Source organism: Salmo salar, chromosome 05, assembly GCF_965601325.2.
Source record: "Salmo salar chromosome 05, fSalSal1, whole genome shotgun sequence".
Lineage (NCBI taxonomy): Eukaryota > Metazoa > Chordata > Actinopteri > Salmoniformes > Salmonidae > Salmo > Salmo salar.
This window is the reverse complement of record NC_138295.1, coordinates 61,347,347-61,367,307: the sequence shown is the minus strand read 5'-3', so window position 1 is coordinate 61,367,307 and position 19,961 is coordinate 61,347,347. Positions and strand designations below refer to the sequence as shown.

The window sequence follows — 19,961 nt, the reverse complement described above, 5'->3', positions numbered from 1 at the left end:
GAAACTAGGGATTTCATGGCTAATGGAGGTGAGATGGTAGTTCTGCTCTTAGATTATGCATGTCTGAACTACACATTGACACATCCAACCGAAAGCGGGAGGTTTAAAAAATACTTCCTAGTTCCCAATGTTCTGGAGCATGTCTTTAAATGCATTTAACATAAAGATTGATCTTATTAGCTGTTACAGTTGTGTACAACTCTAGTTATGGTCCTGATGGAAAGCGATGGAAACACTGACACTTCAGTTTATACATGATGAGCGATTCATTGCATAAAAATAAATTGCACTTTGAGACATTTTGGGGGTGATATATTTCTTATGGTTTACAAATAACATATATTTTGAAGCGCCAGATAGTACATTACACATGATCATTTTCAGAGCAGAAATAAATATATTGCACTTAGAAAATCAACAAAACAAAATCTTGTTAGATGTCATCCTGTATATTTAGATTACACTTAAAGTAATAATAAAAACACAACAAAAACATAACAAAATCCTTGCAGATCTATTTCCCATGGCATACTTTGAGTGTGCGTACACATTGTTCAAAATGGAAAGTTGAAAGTTACAATCCCCCCCTTCTACCAAGACATGGCGAGATTGGCAGCTGCCTACACAAGGACATATTCAAAGACGGGGAGTGTTGTCCAGATGCGGGCTATAGATTGAAGAGAACACCAGTTGAAGACCTTTGTTAAAGTTCTTATGCGAAATTGTTTAACATTGAAAACACTTGCCTCTTTCAACTGAAAGCCTTAGAGTTAATGCCCTCACTGGCAATCATCTCTGATAGCACCTCGATAAAGCCTCCAAGTCCATGCAGTGTGTAGGCTACTGAGAGTTGTCTACTGAGAGTTGTCTACTGAGAGTTGTCCTACAACATGTTTTCAACTAAAAACATCCTGCAAAACTCATTCCAACTTCAAACCTGCTGACTGCTTGTGGACACATGGTATGCAAGTGGTGAGTAAGCGTCAACAGTAATGTAGGCTAAACGCAGAGTTAGTGCCCACAATAATATTGTGTTAGTTGTAGCCTAATTTATGTGTGGTTTTTTGGCTCCATGTGATTGGTTTGTTCAGTATAATGAAATTGAGACTCAGCATTGAAAACAAAACCAACAATGAAATACTGTATTAGACCTTCACTTCCATCCAAGTTTGTCCCATTTTGCCCCGAAAGAGAAATCTTCATACTAAAAATAATTGTCAGGATGTCTTAGCTGTGAATTAGAGGTTTACAAAGTTGCCTTAGGTGTCATTTTCTTGCCAAAATAGTAACGGCATTTTACAATAACATCGGTTTTATGGTGGTAACAAACTGTGTGAGACATCATTGAGTGGATGAATCAATCTGCAATGATTTATTTTTTGAGAGGAGTGGCACTACAAAGGAACCGATGCATACACTGTACGTTTTGTGTCACTATCTTAGCTTCTGTGTCATTTTGGTTAGAAGGGGCTAGCTGATGAATCGCCAATGGTGTGACGACCAAAACAGATCTCCCTCCCTGCTCACCCTCCTCTAAGGGGAGGCACCACTGAGTCATTGTTTACAGGTGTGGACTTTCTCCCAGAGTGCTGTAGTGTCGACACAGCCTGAGGCAGACATAGATCCTGCTACAGTAATCAGGCTATAGTGTGACGCCAGAGGTTAGGTGTTGGTTAGGTGGTGAATCAAGTTTCAGGGCAATACAGCAAGAGAAAGTCCATCTTAGCCTTTCAGGGCAGCAGAGTCTGCTGGTTTTCTGTCCCTCTTGGTACTTCATTGATACATTACTGATTTGCCATTGATTGGTTAGAGAAGACAATCTGCTGGTGTTGGGGATACGTTACGACGTAGCGTGATTTGAACGCTCTGTGACTTCACTAGAGAGGTCCCCCAAAGGTCTTCTAGGGCCCATCCACACGTGAGACATGAACAAACATCTCTTTTCATTGACCTCACGAATCTAATGCATGTTAAACTCATTGGATGCAGTACAAACATTATGAGGTGACTAGAAGCTTTTTGGATGACATAGAAAACTGAAAAAGTACTTTGAGACCTGGTTTGGGTGAGGATTTTTTTAAACAAATGTTTTCTGTGTTATCTGTTGCAAACAGCATGCGTCCTATGATATGGCACTCTATGACATTCATCTTATTTTGTGTGTGTGTGTGTGTGTGTGTGTGTGTGTGTGTGTGTGTGTGTGGACATCTTTATGTACTGCTATCAAACATGATCATCTTCCACTGTAACTTCTTCACAGTACACATGGCTGGCTTTTTAGATGGGAAAGAAACAACTGGCTTCTCTCTGTCTCTAGGGCATCTATGCGCACACATCTGACTACCATGGCAACAGCCAACCTGACTGGAGAGGCTATAGGATTCTGCCTGCAGAGGAAGCTTAACAGAGTTTGAGTTCAAGCAGGAGAGGAGAGATGTTGCCTCTACCCTCCCTGTGAGTTTTGGTCAGCAAGCAGGGGGAATCCTTTGACTCAGTCTAAAATGGCTGCCATTCCTCCATGCCCCAGCAGCTGGAGTGAAGATAGTTCTCCTCCGTGGCCACAAGCGCTGCCCAGGATTGGAAGTTGTGCACTCCCGTAACTTTTGGAGTCCCATATTCTTCATTGTCCTCAGAAGCTGTGAGAGAACTAACAATTATCACACCCTCTGGTTTTAATGTCCGTAAGCCAGACAGTTCACTGGTTCTCCTGTCCATGCTTTTCTGGAGAGTGGGTGCAACATGAATATTGTGACCAACAGTTGGAGGGCAGGGGCAAACGACAGTTATCACAAGCAGACCATTACCTATTTCCCACAATGCATCACTGTGCATGGTCATCAGTCCTCAGCATCTCAGCATTTTTTTTTTTTATACCTGGATCATCAGTTTTCATATCTGGGTCGTAAATATTCATATGCAGGTCATAAGTGTTCATATCTGGTGTTCATATCAGTCTGTGGGTCTCTGTGTCTGTTTCACCAGGTCCCGTAGGAGTCTGTTTCCTCTCCGGTTCAGCTGTCAGCATGCAGGGCAGCAGCCAGGCAGCCTCTCCAGGTCGTCCAGTCAGTCGACTCGGCCAGGGGGCTTATTATTTACAAGGACACGGTGGTGACGATGGGTGATGATGCTGAGGCGGACAAATCTGTGAGTCTATCTACTTGTGTGTGGAAGTGTGTCTATAAGCGTAGTTGTAGCTGATGAGGCGCTACTCGGCCAGGCAGTCACCTCAGAGGGAGTCATACAAAGGGGGTCATGACGGTGGAGGAGTGGCGCAGTCCCTGGATGGCAGCGTAGGGGCCCTGCTGGAAGTAGTGGTGGTAGCGGGGCATGTGGAAGGAGGGGAAGGAGGGCCCGCCGCCCTGCATGGTGCCCGCCAGGGTCGAGTGTGTCAGGGGCATGCCCAGCCGGCTGTAAGGGGGCAGGGAGCCCTGGATGGGATGGGGCAAGGGGGAGGCCAGGGAGGCGCTGCTGGAGCCCATGGCAGAGAGGGACTGGGGGTGCTGGAAGCCTGAGAAACCAGAGGTGGCGGTGACCCAGGAGCTCAGAGAGAGGTTGTCAGAGGCGGTGAACGCAGAACCTTAGAGTGAGATGGAGAGACGCTGTTAAAGACCTCTAACTATAATACTGTCATTGATGTTGCACTACATTGACTCAGCAGCCTTCTATTGGTCCATTTATGTGAACGACGGTTGTTTGAATTATTTGGTAAAATAATGTGGTAGTAGTGCCACTGAACGACCCTCATTTGGCTCATTAGCATGATGTGCATCTTGTGAAACGTGTGTGATGACATCATCAGTGTGTGACCAACTCTCTTACCCCTGTGAGCGGCGTGGCCGTCATCCCCCAGTGTCTCCTCCTCACCTGCGTAGGTGCGTATTGGCGACCGTGCGTACGAGTGCTTGTGGATCAAACTCTCAACACTTTCCCTGCAGCAAAAACCAAAGAGAAAGGCCCAAAATATATCTCTATGTTCACACTTAAACATATTGGTACATTCACACCAAAATCTGAAAATATCCTATTCTAATATAAAATGTACAATCAGTCCAATATATACTGTATCTGCATTCACACCAATACCCCAAAACAACTCACCAAGATATATCATGTCTTTGCAGTAACCTATAACCCAAATTATATCTTTTATAGTTACACTGGTGACAGACAATACTGAATGTACAGTATGTAGACAATAGATACACAATATATCAGCACACACAATATATCTGCACACAGTCAATATATCTGCACACACAGACAATATATATCTGTACACACAGTCAATATATCTGTACACATTAGGTACTGTATGTAAAAATAACGAGCCCATAACAGTATAGTTATAAAGGAAAATGTACGGTCTATAAAATCCCAGTGCAACAAAATCACACATAATGTAGATAAAGATAGAAAAGGCCAGAATACACAACAACATTTTTCAACCGTTCTGATACCTCTTTGGAGCATAAAATCAAAGATCCTTCTTTTCTAAGTCTCAAAGTACATAATTAAAGCAGTGTGTGTCTTAGTCTTAGTGTGTGTACTCTAACAAAAAGTGCATTAGTTCCTGTGAGTCTTGTCAGACAGCGCCTCAGTGACACAGAGAGGGACAGATATGGTGGTGGTGGAGGAGGAGGGTCGGTTGGACAGGAGTGGTCTGCATCACAAGAGCCATGCGTCCACATTAGCTCCCCAATTAGGTTAGGAAAGTGCAATATCTGTCAGCGGTGCAGTACAAATGTGCGTGTGTTTTTATCAGCTCTGGCCTGTCCGGCACAGAGGCCACAGTAGGCCACGACGCAGGGGGCTGGTTTCAATCAGTCACAGCAGCCAATCAAATTACACTGTGTTTTAGTGCAGTGGCCGACTCCAGACTAATGTGATTTCTGCAGCTCCCTGAAGATCAATTGATCAGATCTAATTCACAGCCCTCAAAAAGAGAAAGCCAGAAAGAGGGAGTTGGTTGTCTGGCTGTCTCTTGGCAGTCTTTGACTTTGCTTGTTTGGTTGGGAAATGGCCTAAGATGGTCTGATTTATCAGATGATTTTGGCAATAGTGCTGGAATTGGTCAATCTAAAAAAAAAAAAGTGTGTTTGTTTGGCTGTAGGTCATAAAATCCTTTGGTGTGTGTGTGTGTGTGTGTGTGTGTGTGTGTGTGTGTGTGTGTGTGTGTGTGTGTGTGTGTGTGTGTGTGTGTGTGTGTGTGTGTGTGTGTGTGTGTGTGTGTGTGTGTGTGCGTGTGTTAGCCAGAAGTTTATAGTAGGGTGGGTTGGCATTGCACCCGGGGAAGTCACTCAGATACCCACAAGATTTCTATAGAAACAACAATTTCAGACAATTACTGGCATTGAAATAAAAACCAACACTATACAGTAACATAGTCCTTCATCTAGTTGCAAAACAAATTCAATGTCCTCTCTCCTCCTTTTTCTCTCAATTTCACTGTAACACACACACACACGTATGCAAAACTGTACTACACACACACACATACACATGCATACCCCCCCTCCACACACACACTCCTAATGAGCAGAAATAAATAAACAACCCGGCATGTGCACTTGCTAATGAGTACATCGCTCCATAGCTTGCTCCTAACGCGACTGCTCTCACCCCTCTCTCCCAGTTCTATTCCCCTTGTTAATCTTATCCGCGCCGGACAGAAATAAACAAACAGGCAAAGACATAAAATTCCCTGTACCTCTCCATGTCCGTCAGTCGGGAGGAGTCTCGGAAGCCTTTCGCAAACGGGTTGCTGTCGATCTTCAGCTTGGTTATCTGGGAAGAAAGAGGCCCGCAAACAGATTAGATGCTATTTTCTCCTTTCTCTCTGTCTCAGACTCTTATCCCTCTCCCTTTCTGTCTGTCTCGTTCTCTCTATCTTTTTCCATGGGATAGCCAGACTAAACACACAAAGGGAGTCAGGGAGGAACTGGGTGGCAGAACTGGCTTTAGACAGAACTGAATACACTCCCTATGCATGTTGTCTGTAAACCAGCCACACAACCCCCTATATTCAACATATTGTCTCTACCCGTGAACACTATCCAGCAACAGAACACGTCCTCCCTGTTGACCCCTGGGTCACGTTCACTAGGCACCATACGGAAGAAAGGAGGAGGGAGTAACTGTAGTCCAATACGAAACGCTTGTTTTGGTTTTCCGTTGTGTGCATTAATAAATAAGACCCTGGTATAGAACAGTTGACTAGTGATTTACTGCTCACCAGCTGGTTCTGGTAGGCTGTGACCGCGGTAAAGACAGTCTCGGTGAAAACGAAGGTGCGGAACTCCTCTGACTTGAGGTTGAGAAGGGAGGCGGTGTGGTCCTTCTTCTTGATGATATGGACCCGGGGCTGGTACTTATGCATGGAGTTTAGTATGATCTGTAGGGACACAGAGAAGGCAAAACACTGGGTTCGATAGAGAATGAGAGCGAGATGTGGAGAGAGATGACAGGAAGTAGAAAGAGAGAGCATGGTGATAGAAGAGGCAAGGGGATAGAGTGAGAGAGGATGACTGGGGTGGCAGTAGAGAGGAGTGTGAAAGGATAAACATGTTAACAGCATGCAGTCTGAGAAACATTTTACTCAGCTCTTAGCTGTTCTGCTTGATCTTGATCTTCTGTGAAGATGGCGCTGCAGTGGATAGCAGCAGTCTTATGGGTTCCTGACCAATTCTGCTATTTGGTGTTTGTTTTTTTATGCTGATCATAACTTTTTTGGTACATAATGTCTCCGACATCACTTTCTATGACCGAAAACAGCTTCTGGACATCAGAACAGCTATCACTAATTTCGATCTGGACAGAAATGTCTACTTCTACGAGTCGGCAGCTCTGAACGCTCTGCTTACTACGGACCAGGCCCTACTCCCCGGGAATTGAAAGAGGAAGCGGCGGCAAAAGAGAGGCAGCAGAGTCGGCATCCTGACAAGACTGTCGGCGAGCAAATAGACCGCCATTGCCGTCTGTTCTATTGGCAAACATGCAATCACTGGAGAACAAACTGGATGAGCTATGTTCAAGACTATCCTATCAATGGGACCTGGAAAACTGTAATATCCTACATTTCTCAGAGTCGTGGCTGAACGAGGACATGGATATACATCTCACGGTTTTTTCTATGCATCGCCACGACCGGATGGCAGACTCAGGTAAGAAGGGAGGAGGGTGTGTCTCTTTGTTAACAACAGCTGGTGCACGTCCTCTAATGTTAAGAGTCTCAAATTCCTGAGTTAGAATACCTCGTGATAAGTTGCAGACCATACTTTCATTTATATTTTTCATAGCTATCTATTGACCACCACAAACCGATACTGGCACTAAGACAGCACTCAACAAGCCGCATAGGGTTATAATCAAATAAGAAGTGCACATTCAGAGGCAGAGTTTCTCGTGGCTGGTGATTTTACAGCAGGGAATCTGAAATCTGTTTGACATTTTTACCAACATGTCACTTGTGGAACTAGAGGTGACAACTTTAGATCACCTTTATTCCACACACAGAAATGCTTACAAGACCCTCCCTTTGGCAAATCAGACCATAACTCTATCCTCCTGCTTCCTGCTTACAAGGCCCTCCCTTCGGGCAAATCAGACCATAACTCTATCCTCCTGCTTCCTGCTTACAAGGCCCACCCTTAGGCAAATCAGACCATAACTCTATCCTCCTGCTTCCTGCTTACATGCAAAAACACAAGCAGGAAGTACCTGCCTGGAACTCTACCCACACACTTACACATACTTAAACTGACACCCCAACACACACATACACACACTACATATGCCCACACACGTAACATGTGTACACCTGCATACTGACACCACACACACACAAACTTAAACACCACATACGCAGCTGCTACAGCTCAGTTTATTATCTATCCTGTTGGCTAGTCACTTTACCCCTACCTACAGTGCATTCGGAAAATATTCAGAGCCCTTCACTTTTTCCACATTTTGTTACGTTACAGTCTGATTCTAAAATTGATTAAATAATTTTTTCCCTCATCAATCTACACACAATACCCCATAATGACAAAGCGAAAAACAGGTTTTTAGACATTTTTTGAAAGTGAATAACAAATAAAAAGCAGAAATACCTTATTTACGTAAGTTTTCAGACCCTTTGCTATGAGACTTGAAATTGAGCTCCTGTTGCATCCTGGAGCATCCTGTTTCCATTGATCATCCTTGAGATGTTTCTACAACTTGATTGGAGTCCACCTGTGGTAAATTCAATTGAGTGGACATGATTTGGAAAGGCACACACACCTGTCTATATAAGGTCCCACAGTTGACAGTGCATGTCAGAGCAAAAACCAAGCCATGAGGTCGAAGGAATTGTCCGTAGAGCTCCGAGACAGGATTGTGTCGAGGCACAGATCTGGTGAAGGATAACAAAATATTTTGCAGCATTGAAGGTCGACAGGTAGCCTAGTGGTTAGCGCATTGGGCCAGTAACTGAAAGGTTGCTAGATCGAATCCCTGAGCTGACAAGGTAAAAATCTGTTGTTCTGCTCCTGAACAAGGCAGTTAACCCACTGTTCCTAGGCTGTCATTGTGAATAAGAATTTGTTCTTTACTGACTTGCCTAGTTAACTAAAGTAACATTTTTAAAAAGGGCCCCAAGAACACAGTGGCCTCCATCATTCTTAAATTGAAGAAGCTTGGAACCACCAAGACTCTTCCTAGAGCTGGCTGCCTGGCCAAACTGAGCAATTGGGGGAGAAGGATCTTGTTCAGGGAGGTGACCAAGAATCCGATGGTCTCTCTGACAGAGCTCCAGAGTTCCTCTGTGGAGATTCCAGAATCACAACCGTCTCCGCAGCACTCCACCAATCACGCCTTAATTGTAGAGTGGCCAGACGGAAGCCACTCCTCAGTAAAAGGCACATGACCACCCGCTTGGAGTTTGCCAAAAGCACCTAAAGAACTCAGACCATGAGAAACAAGATTCTCTGTTCTTATGAAACTAAGATTTAACTCTTTGGACTGAATGGCAAGCATCACGTCTGGAGGAAACCTGGCATCATCCCGACAGTGATGGTGACAGCATCATGCTGTGGGGATGTTTTTCAGGGATGTTTTTCAGCGGCAGGGACTGGGAGACTAGTCAGGATCAAGGGAAAGATGAGGGGAGCAAAGTACAGAGATATCCTTGATGAAAACCTTCTCCAGAGCGCTCCGAACCTCAGACTGGGGCGAAGGTTCACCTTCCAACAGAACAACAACCCTAATCACACAGCCAAGACAATGCAGGAGTGGCTTCAGGACAAGTCTCTGAATGTCCTTAAGTGACCCAGCCAGAGCCCGGACTTGAACCCGATCTCTGGAGAGACCTGAAATTAGCTGTGCAGCGACACTCTCCATCCAACCTGACAGAGCTTGAGAGGATCTGCAGAGAAGAATGGGAGAAACTCCCTAAATACAGGTGTGCCAAGCTTGTAGCGTCATACCCAGGAAGACCAGAGGCTGTAATCGCTGCCAAAGGTGCTTCAATAAAGTACTGAGTAAAGGGTCTGAATACTTATGTAAATGTGATCTTTTTTTTTTTTATCATACATTTCCTCAAATAAAATAAAAAAAACTGTTTTTGCATTGTCTTTATGGGGTATTATGTGTAGATTGATTAAGGGGGGGACACTATTTAATACATTTTAGAATAAGGCTGTACCATTACAAAATGTGGAAAAGGTAAAGGGGTCTGAATACTTTCCCAATGCACTGTATATCTACATATCTACCTCAATTACCTCATACCCTTGCACATCAAATCACTACTGGTAGTCCCTGTATATAGCCATGTTATTTTTATACATTATTGTTATTCATGCATTTACAGTATTCCTCATTCATGTATTTACAGTATTTATATTTTTATGTTATATTTGTTATCTTTATTTTTAACTCTGGATTGTTGGAAAAGGACCCATTAGTAAGCTTTTCACTGTTAGCCTACACCTGCTGTTCACAAAGCATGTGACAAGTACAATTTGATTTGATGAAGAGCATTTGTCCTTTATCTGACTCCATAGCCTATACAGCGGCTCAGCAAGAATGTTATATTGTGTTAATGTGTGGCTGTGGGGAGTTAGTCTGCTATACTCTGGATCAGATCCCTATGATTCACATCTAGATTCATACTGTATACTGTATGTGAGACTGTACTGGGCAAAGGAGATGGTGTGGTATGGTGTCTTAAGAACTAGGAGTTCCTGCCTGCCTTCATCAACATTCAGCTACAATTCTCACAATTGACACATCTCAACTTGAATTTTATTGTTTGAAATATGCAGGCTTATCTCAAGTCAGAATTACTGCTCATGAGAATGATGAAACGAGTGAGCTGTTGAAAGCTGCCTGTTAAAAGCTGCCAGGTGCACTATAACATGATGTGTCTTGTGTCAGTGCAATTTCAAATGACTAGCCTACAGAACGACATTCACTGTCAAGGTTTTCGAAAATGATTCTATTTGAATGCCAATTATTCGTGCGGTTAAAAGCGTGCATGAATCTCTCTTAAATTCCATATTGGTAACCATTAGAGATATTTTTTAGATCAACAGGAAAAATGATTTGTTTTATCCTATCTAATCAGCTTTATCGGTCTTTACTTACGTCATGAAAATCAAAATCCCATGACATCATTCACATTGTTTAGCAAATATATATCTGGTGTTGTCATCATATCGCATTGCTCTCGCCTTTAGGCCTACTCTTTGAATCTATCGAATACCACGTACATGCCCACGAAAGAAAAGGTGTTTGTGCATAAATTCAAGGAGCCGTTTTTCCGCACAACCTGTTGGTTTGGTATGGTGTAGGCTGATCAGTGTATGATGTTAGCCTACTACTGTTAATAATGTAAATGAATGGTGTTGCATGGGACGCATATTCCATTATTGTTATCGTTTCTGTGCTATAGGCGGATAGTTCTTTAGTTTAGCACGTGTTTCTGCTTCTCGTTAAATTGTACGCGTATTAATTTCCCTTACCGAAAAAAAAACATGACTTGAATATAAAGAAAATATTAATTTAAATGATAAAATGTAACTGGATCTTCACAGGTGAAACCAAGCAACATGTGGATTTTGAATCCAACACGTCTCTGACTTACAGTTAAGAACATTTCATTTCCCAATAACATGTGAAAGAGATTTGGAAAAAATGATATCCCATGGGAAGATTCCACGAGATTTCATGGAAAGTGTACAGAGCAATTCTTTCATAAATCACCTGCAAGTATGTTTATTTATTTCAACCGTTATAATCCCATCTAAACACAATTCCCGTACATATTTTAGAAATATCCCCCAATTTATAATTGTAATTTGTCAATATTGTTTACACTTTCAGATAATAATTATGAATCCAATATTGTACGGGGAAACTCTCCACAAGTCCTTGATCAGTTATACGATGAGGATGGACTGTATGGGATTTTTCTCTGGTTAGGCTATACAGCCTTCAAGTGATTTCATGTTTCAGTTCATGTCAGAAATAACATGAATCTGCTTCAACGTTTCAATACGAATGACAAATCAATAACATACGTGTCCATGTTGGTCCAGTTCGTTGTTGGTGAGTTTTACTTTCTCGAAAGACACCATTTGTTTGAGCAGCTGTTCCCCAGTGAAAGGAGAGTCAGGGTGCACGTATAACCTGCAATATAAATACAATATGTATATTACAATACTTTTTATCATCGAAAAGGCCTATGCAAACACAGAAAAACGTATTATCATGCTATTCAAAATCAAAAGGGACGATTTGTTCCAATACGGACCTTTGTCGGTCAAGTTAAAAAATACTTCCAAAATGTATTTATCTAAGCCATATAGTGTATTTGCTATCCATATACCAATAATTAGGGTCAATGGCTACTACCACATACCATTTTGTGAATGCTTTTGACATTAACGACTCGTACATAAAAGCCACGCAGTGACTAGAGACGAGTGTACAAAAAGTCACCCACCGTGCAGGCAGAGGAGGGTCCGCCTTGCCCGCCACGAGCCAGGACGACCTGTGGTAGGCGTATCGGTAGCGTTTGTTGTCGACCGGAACAATGTCCATCAGCACGATGTATTTGGCGTCCGGGTCCACCCCCGAGAAGGACACACGGATGGTGGGGAACATTCTTCTGTTGGAGGGGAAGAGAGACGGTAAACACAACGACTACACAAACCCACGCCAACCATTTTAGCTGAGAGGTAAATATTTACTCAAACCTAGGCTCCAAGTAAAATATAAGATGATGAGAGTCATATTTCACTGAATTCCTTTGTCCATAAATATCATCAATAGCTCCCGTTTTGTATGAGGTTTATGTGTGTCCTTTATCTGTAGGCTATTTGATTATACATGTTTTTAGCGTGAGGCATATTCCCTACACCTTTTTTTAATAGATATTCATGGCAGGGAGAATATTTGCCTATATGTTTTGAACAGCATTACGTTTTTCGAGGAAAATTATTTTGCCTAAATGATGTTAATATTTATACAAATGTTTTTTGAATTGTAAATCGATTACATAATTACCCTTAGACTATAAACATTTCCACGCATGGGAGGAGCGCTACAATGATTTGTGGTGCAATTATCGCACAGTTTACACATGTAAAAAAATAGAATATCTCTGCCGAAATTAGTCTTATTATAGGCTACATATTAATTGAAAAAATATATTAATTGATCCTGCAAAATACAAAACAGAATATCCAATTACCCAATGCTTAATATGACACGGGTAATCAGATAGGTTAATAACGGTATTATAAAATGTAGCTTTAGTTTGCTTCTTAGGTTATAATTGTCGTTCACATTTAAAAAGTAAAGTAGACCAATAGGCCTACGTGGTGTCGATAATATAGGACTCGATAATATAATATTTTGCAGTGAGAAATTGAAGTTTACCTTCCGGATTTTGTGATGATCATCTCGGTGCCGAGATCATGGAATTTATCCCAGAGTTCTTTGGTCTCTAAACTGCAGGAGATTTTGGCCATCTCCTCGTTGGGAACACTCGGAGTGGTGGGGATCAGCGGCTCTGTGCACACTGGAGGCGCGCTCCCGCTGAAATCTCCGTGCGCATCTAGAGAAGACAGCTCTCCCAAACCTTGGTTACAGGAGGACTTCTCCACGAATTGTTCTATGGATGAAAAAACACCATGTTCAAATGCTGGTTTCATTTGTTTATTTTTACTGCAGCCAAAACATATCTATCTATCTATCTATCGATATATATATATATATATATATGTGTGTGTGTGAGAGTTTTTACATTGCGTAGACTGATATACGTTTAAAGCAATGTAAAAACTCATTGGCATAGATGTTTAAAAAATGTCATAAATTGGTTATTATTATTTAGCTTTAAATGAATTAAACACAACTAGCCTAGTAGCATATTGATATATACATTCCAATACAATGATTTGTATTCAAATAAATTCAAAACATTATCAATACATGTGAGGGGTATTTGACAAATGCAAGAATATACATTAAAAGTAAGATGAATGGTTTTTATATTTGCTATCCATTGAACGACATTAAATTAGCCTACTACAATTTTCAAAAGTGCAACTGAATCACAAAAACAACATATTGGTTATTTCAGCAGGCTACAAATCGTCACGCTATTTCGAAGAGATATTCAGTTAAATTCAAAACACATTTTTTTTTTACTCACAATGATATAGTTAACAGCAATGTGACTAACAGCAACGTCCGTGTTATATTTCTCTGTCAGTAATTGCATACAGGTCTAGTCTCCGTGAATTCACTGAATGTTTATTTGACGAAAATGTTCAATTGTACCTTTTTCTTGGATAAATTGAAAAGTAAACTTGATTGAATCAAATATTCAGCAACATGTTAGCAATTATCAGCAAGCATCACTACAGCCAACGCAGCATGATATTTCTGGATAGAGAAAATTCTGATATATAATGTTGATATCTGTTTCATTAGCCCATACACTTTTTGTTGACACTTGATACAATAATAGGTTAATTCAGAGCCTATTCAGTGAACCATAGGCCTACTGAATACATATTTGTGTAGGCCTACATCTGTAAAATCCATCAATATTGCTTCATGTTCGTATATTGTATTCTTTCTTATTGTTGTTGCATTGTCGAGATGGAACCTGCAATTAAGAATTTCCTTGGAGGGTGTATATCCATGCGTGTCGCGTACATACGACTAATAAAACCTGGAACTTAAACTTTTGCTGACAGTCTATGAACGGGGTTATGCACTGCCTGATTTTTGGACACATTTTTTTGTGAAAGGTTATAAAAACATCGTCGTGTGAGACATCTTAAATGAAGGTTCTCAGTCATTTCCCCATAGGCCCATAGAACAATATGGCTATAGAAGTAGGCCTAGGCCTATAGACAACCCTTCTTTTCTCCATAGCATAATCGAAGTCAAGATTTGATTTAAACAATCTAACAAACAATATAGCCAAGAAGGAAACTATCAATTGTAGGCTATATTGAAAATGTGAATTCTATGTAAGGCACCGTGCGCGATCGGCTTACCAAGTGGCTTGATGGTGTTTTCATCGGTTTCCTTGTCCTTCGTTTTTCCACTTGACATGATTGCGGCTATCGAGAACGCGTTTGCCCTGGAGGAGAGCTGTGGCTTCGGGGAAGAGGTGTACTCCATGGTGAGAGTAGTAGAAGTAAAACGTCCAAAAGCACAAACCTCTCGCGGAGTGAGCTCTGTAGTTTTATTGGCAGGCTGCACACAAAAAAGCTGAAAAAAATGGAAGCTACTTCGACTGATTTTTGAACAGGTATGCGCTTCGTCTTTTACAAAACAAAATTAAAACACTCTCCGTTTTTGACTCGTTGAACACATTGTCAAAAACCGACTAATCGTTGCGCGTCTCCACTCCAGTGGCAAAGTCTTCATTGGGACTGTTGAATCTTTGCACTGCTCTTAATTTTAGCCAACCCCACTCCCCACTCCATCCCTATCGTGTGCAGCCAATCGCCGCCTTAGTGTCGACGTCACATACTGTCCTGCAAACTGAATCGAAGCCCAACAGCCTATTAAAAACACATTTTCTTCCGATTCCGACCATTAGCCCAAATCTAGAGGGAACCTAACTGCGACCCGACCCTTCACACATCAAGAGATAGATAGCCTGGACGCACTTTTTTTTTTATTGTTGCTTGATTCGATCAGTTAATGTAGCCCATTGATAAAATGATCTGTACACTCATCTCTGATTGAGAAAAAAATGCAGCATTTGCATATTCGTCAATATTTAGGTCTAAATGATAACTTTCGTCATATTTGAGCTTTTACCGTAAAAAAAAAGGTATTATGTTTCATTTCCGAGGTGCATCAGCAATCGTTTTCAATTTGTTCGCCCCATCAAATTCCTATAATGACCATTCTGTTTATGATTGTGGAAGTCTGCAAAACTCTTCTTTAAAAGCATGGAAGATGTCCTGTGTTCAGTGGTCATTTCAACTAATGTTATATCTACCCAGTGATTCTTGTACAATATAGGCCACACTTTCTCACATAATCCATAATAATGTATACTGGTTTGTATAGGCTAGGTTTTTGTTGTTGTAATTTGAGTCCGATAAATTTAACGAAACCTTTCATCAGAATATGTTTATAATATGTCGACACAGTTCTTGAATCCATAGCTCCAGAATTAGAGTTCCTAGGCCTATACCTTTAAAAAAAATATTTAAACAGGCTAATTAACATAATATAATATAAATTCACATTCCAACTGGGAGCGTATTAAAATCTGCTCAAACAATCTATTATGCAACACATTTAATAATTTACTCAAACTGATTATAATAATAGTTGGGATACAAACTAATACGTTTTTTATTACAAATAGAGAGGGGAAGAGATACGGAATCTCGAGACACATAGTAGGCTATTTGACCCTGCAAGTGCTCAATGTTTGTGAGAATAGGCCTCCTCAGACGGACCACTAATGTGCAGTATTATAGAGTGCAGGGGCAGCACAGGCTTAATCTGTGCTATGACACACACCAGTGCGTCCCTAAACTGGCCCCTCTCCCTTTACTCCCTCACCGCCTTTAGCTTTACGCACGAGCCCTTGCACCTACATTTGTTTATTTTTCGATGTTGTTTTCTCCCGATTGGACATTTTCTGGTGTGTTGTAGGCTACTATTCTTCTTCTTATTATTAGTATTATTAGTACTAATATTGTTATTATGCTTTTATAGCATTTATTACAATGCTGTAATCACCCCAGCAGCCTACTATTTTTAACCAAAAGCCATAAAAACGTAAAGAACGTTTGTTTAAAGGGAAAAGGGGCACTTGCACATGTGATCGAATAGTTAATTTTAAAAAGCAGGCAATGTCCTCGCCTATTCAGCCTCCTATAGCTATAGCCTGGGTATAACATGTAGGCCTGCACAACATTGTAAGAGCACATTTTCTTTAGTAGCATAGCCTACATACAATCTGTAACATTTTCCCAAATAATGTAGCCTAAAAATGTGTATAGTAGGCCTACACTCTTAGAAAAAAAGGTTCTATGCTTGCTTCATATATGGCACCCTTAAGGTTCTATATATAACCGAAATTGGTTCCATATAGAACTCTCAGTGAAGAAGAACCCCTGGGGTTCTGATTAAATAACCCTACAAAATAATATTTAGGGTGCCATATATGAAGCGAGCAATAGAACCCTTTTTGGTTCTATCCATAACCTTTTTTTTCTAAGAGTGCAGGCTGAGTTTAAGCCTTAGACCTACATTCAACATTGTGCTGAAGGCAAAAACATTTGTTTCTTAAGATAGCCAGGCTAGAACAAAAACATGGAACGCTTCCTCGCCTGCATCCCCTTCTCTGCCCCCCTCCCTGTCGTTGTTGAGATCCTATTTTCGCATATCCATTCTCCCACTTGTCGCACTCACTGACGCATGTCGGCTGCGCGCCTATAAGTATAGCCTATATTTCAAAAGCGCTGACTCCGGTGTATTCCGGGGTGGAGGGATCACCTCTCATCCTCAATGTCACTCACTCTCCCGGAGAGATGGGCCGGCGCTTACATGAACACTAAGGTAGGAGATCCACAGGGCACTAAACCCATTAAGGCTGCTCCCGGATGCAAATCCGATGCTGCAGATATTTAATAAGAGACCTGTGCTGGCAAATTTCATTACCTTGCAATTGCCAGTGGATAATGTGCTAAAAGCTTTCCCACTTAGCATAACTCCTTACCGAATATTATTCACACTTTGGGGGCCGGTGGACTGGTGGACCGGTGGCTGGAGGCGACTCTTAAAGACACAGAAAACCTCAGAGCATATCCAACAGCTGATGGTCATTGGTTATTACGGTCTTATAGGCTACCAGAAGAAACTAAGATTGACCTGTTGTACCTTTCTCCCGTTTTGTAGGTTAGTTTATATGACCCCCATAAGAATTGGAATATCAACACAATCGATGCGTTTGATTGATGATTGTAGAAGTATGTACTGTATAGGCTATACATTCTTTCTTTCGATGTTTTGAATGGAAGAGGAATACAAACATAAGCAGTATAACGTGTCAAATTCCGCAACAATCTAGGGAGGTCCGAAGGTGCGCACCCTCCCTCCGGTCCACACGTCAGCTGTGATCCTCCTGCACGGTGGAAACATCAGCTGTGATCCTCCTGCACCGTGGAAACATCAGCTGTGATCCTCCTGCACCGTGGAAATAGACATCCATTCGTAATTCAACGTTTAAATATTTATAATTTGCCATGATTGAGTAATATTTTATGCACGCAAAGTTGTCTACCCAAAATGGTGCATCAGTGATCACGAGGGAAGCATCTAACAGCATTTGTTCGGTACCCTTTCCTCGTACTGTTTATGTAATCATTATGATCAATAGCTTCATCTAGATCATTATTATTTGAGAATGAGTGTTTGTCGCTCAACTAAGAAACAGAAACACACGTGCTGCATAGTGTTAATGACGTTGACATTTCTCCCGCGGCTTCCACAGAGGGCTTCCATATCCGTGCCAATGGGTTTCTTGCATGTAACAAGGCACTGAGCAAAAACTGGTTGAATCAACGTTGTTTTCACGTCATAAAAAAAAAAAAATGTGATGAAGTTGAATCAATATGGAAAACTGATTGGATTTGAAAAAAAGGCAGACTTTTTTTTATACCAAATTCTTTACCTAAATCCAATGATATGTTTTGTTGATTTCCTGTTGAATTCATATTAGTTGAAATTTCAACCAAATGTAAATCAAATTTAGACATTGAACTGACATTTGTGCACAGTGGTAAGGAACCAATTGGGTAATTCTAGATAGCAATATACCAATGGGTGATATTTAAAGATACAACCCTGGCACTTAAGGGATATGACAATTAAAAGATTTGAGCAATTATTTCGGTGGAGAGCTGGGGGCACATGTAAGGGTCAGTGCCCACGGAATCATAGCATATCCCGGAGGAGTGGAATTGAGGAAAATAATCGCCAGTTGATTGAATTGAATCCCTCGATGTTACAGCCACAGTAATGAAATGGGTTGTTGTGGCCAACACCCGACCGGACCTGTTCACCGCCCCCACTATTTTTACCAGATTACAGACCATGGCAACAGGGAGAATATTTGCCTACAGATGGAATACATTTAGACAGTCGTTTTTTTTTTTTATCCTTGTGCTTGCATGTCCATGTAAATCCCTTTTATCACACACCAGGCCTTTAAATACATCACTACCCAATATTCACCTACAGAGCTTGTAGGGTAAAAATGAACGCTTATTTATGAATACATTTGAAATAACGTGATAAGGACACAAAGGTAGCCTAATATTTAGCCCGACTGTATGTATAGTGGTCTATATTTCCATAATGTCAATAACGTGAAAATTACAGCCCAATTATTTTGTGTGTGTTTTGCTTACTCAACTAAATCATAATATGATTTAGTTGAGTTATTATTGGAATATCTGATGAATTAATGAATTGGCATTTTCATAACACTTTTCCAAATAAGTTTGATTGCTCTCTGTGTATGAGACTGGTATTTAAACATACACATTTATCCATCCATAAACCAGAACTGAAACATGTTCTAAAAAGTGTTCTAAGACATATCTTGCATCCCAGCAAATCATTTATTTTCATTTGTGCATTTATCATGAAATATTTTCAACCTATCACAAATCGTAAACTGTTTTACAAAAGAGGTGACCAAAATAATGAAACATAAAAAATGTGTACAGTTGAAGTCAGATGTTTACATACACCATAGCCGAATACATTTCAAATCAGTTTTTCAAAATTCCTGACATTTAATCCTAGTAAAAATTCCCTGTTTTAGGTTAGTTAGGATCACCACTTTATTTTAAGAATGTGAAATGTCAGAATAATAGTAGAGAGAATGATTTATTTCAGATTTTATTTATTTCATCACATTCCCAGTGGGTCAGAAGTTTACATACACTCAATTAGGATTTGGTAGCATTGCCTTTAAATTGTTTAGCTTGGGTCAAACGTTTTGGGTAGCCTTCCACAAGCTTCCCACAATAAGTTGGGTGAATTGTGGCCTATTCCTCCTGACAGAGCTGGTGTAACTGAGTTAGGTTTGTAGGCCTCCTTGCTCGCACAAGCTTTTTCAGTTCTGCCCACAAATTTTCTGTAGGGTTGAGTTCAGGGCTTTGTGATGGCCACTCCAATACCTTGACTTTGTTGTCCTTAAGCCATTTTGCCACAACTATGGAAGTATGCTTGGGGTCATTTGCGACCAAACTTTAACTTCCTGACTGATGTCTTGAGATGTTGCTTCAATATATCCACATAATTTTCCTGCCTCATGATACCATCTATTTTGTGAAGTGCACCAGTCCCTCCTGTAGCAAAGCACCCCCCACAACATGATGCTGCCACCCCCGTGCTTCACGGTTGGGATGGTGTTC

At 41.1% G+C, this 19,961-nt stretch overlaps 1 protein-coding gene across 2 annotated transcripts; it reads right to left on the bottom strand.

The window, feature by feature from the left end:
* Window positions 1–296: 296 nt before the first annotated feature.
* Window positions 297–14,942, bottom strand: tbx20 (T-box transcription factor 20). Of its 2 annotated transcripts, none has more exons than XM_014200867.3 (8): window positions 14,559–14,942; window positions 12,925–13,159; window positions 11,987–12,151; window positions 11,562–11,670; window positions 6,233–6,391; window positions 5,708–5,784; window positions 3,820–3,929; window positions 297–3,577 (listed from the first exon to the last, which is right to left on the bottom strand). In XM_014200867.3, the coding sequence occupies exons 1-8, from the start codon at window positions 14,683–14,685 to the stop codon at window positions 3,237–3,239; spliced, it is 1,323 nt and encodes a 440-aa protein (XP_014056342.1). In that variant the 5' UTR covers window positions 14,686–14,942; the 3' UTR covers window positions 297–3,236. The 2 variants fall into 2 exon arrangements, 1 of the variants encoding a protein (XP_014056342.1); XR_014392359.1 differs by having other exon boundaries at window positions 3,539–3,577; window positions 3,820–4,125.
* Between the last annotated feature and the right edge of the window lie 5,019 nt (window positions 14,943–19,961).